This window comes from Sinocyclocheilus anshuiensis, unplaced genomic scaffold (assembly GCF_001515605.1).
Source record: "Sinocyclocheilus anshuiensis isolate Anshui unplaced genomic scaffold, SAMN03320099.WGS_v1.1 scaffold94, whole genome shotgun sequence".
Lineage (NCBI taxonomy): Eukaryota > Metazoa > Chordata > Actinopteri > Cypriniformes > Cyprinidae > Sinocyclocheilus > Sinocyclocheilus anshuiensis.
In genome coordinates, this window is record NW_015546049.1 from 1,006,154 (window position 1) to 1,010,769 (window position 4,616).

The 4,616-nt window shown below is 36.5% G+C and overlaps 1 protein-coding gene across 3 annotated transcripts in view; it reads left to right on the forward strand.

The window, feature by feature from the left end:
* The window catches only part of LOC107699102 (WW domain binding protein 1-like), a 16,943-nt gene that overhangs the window by 8,072 nt on the left and 4,255 nt on the right, over positions 1-4,616 (forward strand). For 2 of the 3 annotated variants that reach the window (XM_016500275.1, XM_016500277.1), the window contains 2 exons: positions 552-654; positions 1,619-1,780. In XM_016500275.1, coding sequence (XP_016355761.1) covers positions 552-654; positions 1,619-1,780 — 265 coding nt within the window. The remainder of the gene's footprint in view (positions 1-551; positions 655-1,618; positions 1,781-4,616) is intronic. The other variant, XM_016500276.1, reaches the window with a different exon arrangement.

Here is a 4,616-nt window from a genome sequence, read left to right on the forward strand (position 1 = left end):
TTTTTTACCCTTAGGCCATCCAAGATGTAGATGGGTTTGTTTCTTCATGGGACCAGGTTTGGAGAAATTTAGCATTACATCACTTGCTCAGCAATGGTTCCTCTGCAGAGAGAAAGCAATATTATGGATTGAGGACTCATATTTTTATTATTTTAGCTGGAAGCAATGGTTTGAAGTTAAAAACGTCTCCATAATGGATTTGTTTCTTACACAAACACATCTTTTCACTTCTTTTCACGTTAATTGATGGACTGGAGTCGTGTGGATTATTGTGATGTTTTTATCAGCTGTATGGACTCTCATTCTGACGGCACCCATTCACTGCAGAGGATCCATTGGTGAGCAAGTGATGCAATGCTGCATTTCTCCAAATCGAAACAAACTCATCTACATCTTGGATGGCCTGAGGGTAAGTACATTTTCAGCAAATATTCATTTTAGGGTGAACTATTCCTTTAAGATTTGCTGTTCTAGAGATAATTGTTGAATCCACAAGACATTTATCTTGTATCCTGCTTTTTTATTTTATTTTATTTGTTTGTTTTCCCCAGCAGGTACTTCACTGCGAGGGTGTGAATAATAAAAGCTACGCGTGTGAGACAGGACACTGTTGTGGAGAGTCCCAGTGCTGTAGCTACTACTATGAACTCTGGTGTAAGTGCATCATTGTGTTTAATCAGGGTCACAATTTTTGATAGGAATTCATAAAGGCTCGGTCACATTTACCCTAGAATGGCAAAGGAGGCACCGTGTGATACAGGAATGATGATGAAATTAAACTTCCAAAAATTCAATAAACTCGAATCAAACGTGACATTTCTTCAATATCAGGTGCATTTCCTGATTATGCTGATTGCCATTGAGATTACTTTATTTTGCCTGTGGAATTTTGCTGTGCAGGAATAAATGAGACCAAGCCTTAAGAGGCTCAGAAGAACTAAACAGAATATGTGACCCTGGACCACAAAACCAGTCATAAGGGTCAATTTTTTGAAATTGAGATTTATACAGCATCTGTGTAAAGCTGAATAAATAAGCTTTCCATTGATGTATGGTTTGTTAGGATAGTATAATATTTGGCAGAGATACAACTATTTGAAAATCTGGAATCTGAGGCTGCAAAAAAAATCTAAATACTGAGAAAATCGCCTTTAAAGTTGTCCAAATGAAGTTCTTAGCAATGCATATTACTAATCAAAAATTAAGGTTTAATGTATTTACAGTAGGAAATTTACTAAATATATTCATGGAATATGATCTTTACTTAATATCCTAATGATTTTTTGGCATAAAAGAAAAATCAATTTTGACCCATACAATGTATTTTTGGCTATTGCTACAAATATACCCAAGTGACTTAATTCTGGTTTTGTGGTCCAGGGTCACATATGTGCTGAAATGAGGAGAAAAGCTTAAGATGCTTGACCTTCTGCAAACTGTGGAGTAAAAATTACGAATCTCACAAATCCTTATGCAGAGGACCATTTGTGCATTATCTGTGGTTTTAGTCTAAGAGGAATTAGTCAGGTTTTAAGTAGCTGTATTGCGTACAAAGTCATTTAAAATATTTTGTTGGTTTGTGTGCAGGATTTTTTCCATGTGTTTTATTTTTCTGCAGGGTTCTGGCTGGTGTGGGCCATCATCTTCATCCTGAGCTGCTGTTGCGTTTGTCATCATCGTCACACCAAACACAGACTGCAACAACAACAACGACAGCACGAGATCAACCTCATTGCCTACAGAGAGGTTCACAACTACACCTCACTGCCCTTCTACTTCAGTAATGTCATCCTTCTTATTTAAAGTTTTTTTTAAATGTATTCTTTTAGCAGAAACCCTGGAAATTAAGGGAATTTAAAACCTAGAGTAATAATAATAAAATAAAACTGACTTGAAAAGTCATTTCAAAATAGTTAGGAAAGTAATCAGTATGCTATTTTTATATTTATGCTAGAAGAAATATTTAATTTGCTAGATAATATTTACATTGTGAGTGCTTGTGTAGAGTAGCAATCAAATGGCTTATAAAAATTGGGGTTGTCAGTAAAAACATTTAAGCTAATTAAATACATAATGTGATTTAATTGAATTAATCACATATATTCTCAGTTGATATGACTTAATATTAACAGTTAATATTAGTATATCTCAGTGTAACTTTTAACACATCTCTTTCAACTGCACTAACAAAATGTCCTGTAAATATAGCAACTTAGTATGTGTTTGGTTTTCTCAGAAGGATTTATTTGATGGTCTTGACTAGGGTTGGGTGATGTCTACCAAATTGGCATCGGACGACGTCTACAGTGAAACATCATGATGGACGATGACATTAGGGGGTGGGGGCGGGGTTAGGGTTGTGCCCGAAGCGTGAAACAAATAACGCCTTATACGGAGCCACTAAAAGGTTAGCCGCTTGCTAGTGGTAGCCTGTTGCATTACAGTACATGAAAGTTCACTTACCACATACACAGAGTAAGGAGAAATGTCTGATAGGACGATGGCGAATGATTTGCAGATCCTGAGCACCAATGACAAACATCTAATCTTGTCAAATGTGTGGTAAGTACTACCGCTGTAGTATAGAGTTCTTGTGATCGTGAATCTCGAAAGTGAAAGTGAAAGTAAAATGAGAGCGCGCAATCGAAAGCGGTTTCAACGGCTCCCTGATGCCCGCAATTTATATACAGTCGCCTATACTTACCCAACGATATAATTGCGAGAAAAAGTATTGAAATATTTTTTTATCCTCCCATCTCGTAGGCTATTTATTCCCTTTAGGATTTCCGTAGACAGTACACTTCATTTCCTTTCCGAACACGGAACTGGGATGCGGCGGATTGTGGGAGAGGATTCACGATGTCATCTTAACATCGTGATGTCTGTCAGCCATCGGCGATGGACGATGGCATCGTCTATCGGCCCAACCCTAGTCTTGACCTGGTTGTGCTGAAAGATGAGATTAACATACACCTACACCTCCTACTCTGCACCTGCTGCCTTTTGTTTGTTTACTTTCAGTGAGAGCACGTGTGAAACACAGTCTTATCAAACATTTAGTTTGAGTTTTTTCATGCCATGGGATGGCATGGTTTGATCAAAGTCCTTATTTAAGGCATGCCAGTTCATGTGTCAAACATCTTGATTTTCTGTGTTGGCAGTAGGCATGCAAATACAACTGCTGTCATCTTCAAATCTTCAATGGTTGTTTGTCAAGATTATAGTAGCATGCTAAACCAGCAACAAATTTAGTTAATATACAGTTAATTTACAATAATCTTATAGTCAGTAGTCTTATTTTTATAGCATTAAGCAGACTGAAATCACTTTAAGAACAAACCTTAAGGACTGTGTGGGCAACTAATATCAAAATTAATATTATGAGTAATATCAGTATTCCTGTTCTCAGTGAAAACTCTTGTCATTCGTGAACGGTCAAGAACTGGTTGCGATCAAAACAAAGGTAAACAACACAAGTGCACAATTATATTTGTATGACGACAACCGCTAAAATTACTTGTCTTAGATGCAGAAAGTTATATTAAAATTGTATATACACTTCTGTTCAAAAGTTTGGGATTAGTAAGTTTTTAGTAATGTTTTGAAATAAGTCTCTTCTGCTCACCATTGCTGCATTTATTTGATCATAATACAGGAGAAACATTGCGATAGAAACAGTTTTCAATTTTTTCTTTTTCTAACAAATTAAAAAAGAAACTGTTTTTTTTTTAGTTTTTTTTTTTTTTTAATATAATTTATTCCTATGATGCAAAGCTGAATTTTCAGCAGCCATTACATGTCATACGATCCTTCAGAAATCATTCTAATTTGCTGATTTGCTGCTCAAGATACATTTATTATTATTATATCAGTGTTGAAAACAGTGCTGCCGCTTCATATTTCTGTGGAAACCATAGGATCTTTGATGAATAGAACGTTCAAAAGAGCAGCGTTTATTTAAAATAGAAATTTTGTGTAACATATCTTTACTTTCACGTTTGTCAACTTATTGTGTCCTTGCTGAATAAAAATATTATTATTATTTTTGTGAATTAAAGGGGTCATATGATGCAATTTCATTTTTTCCTTTCTCTTTGGAGTGTTACAAGCTCTTGGTGCATAAAGAAGATCTGTAAATTAGCAAAGACTAAAGTCTCAAATCCAAAGAGATATTCTTTATAAACGTTAAGAGTCAGCCACGCCTACCTAAAACGGCTCGTTCGAACACGCCCCCACATATCTACCTCACTATGTGGGAAGATTTGCATAACGCCTCCCAAATGTTCACGCAAAGAAAGAAGGCGTAACTTTTATTCTCGCTGTAGTATTGTTGTTGCCGCTGCCGCCATGTCGTGAAGACGCTGTGTGCTTCGTTGTGAAAGCGAAACTACTTTGTTTGGTCTTCCAAAAGAGGACGATATCCGCTTCGTCATGCCTAGAGCTGATCCGTGCTGGTCGCTGAGGAAATACATCAACTTAGTGATGTGGATTGCCGGTACATTTTATGGAGGACTGTTTACTGATCCTGGGAGAGTAACGTTAGACTAAAATGCCGGCAGTTCTGACTCACGTAAGTACGTTTTCATTTAAAGGATTTGCCACTGATGATTCAAACG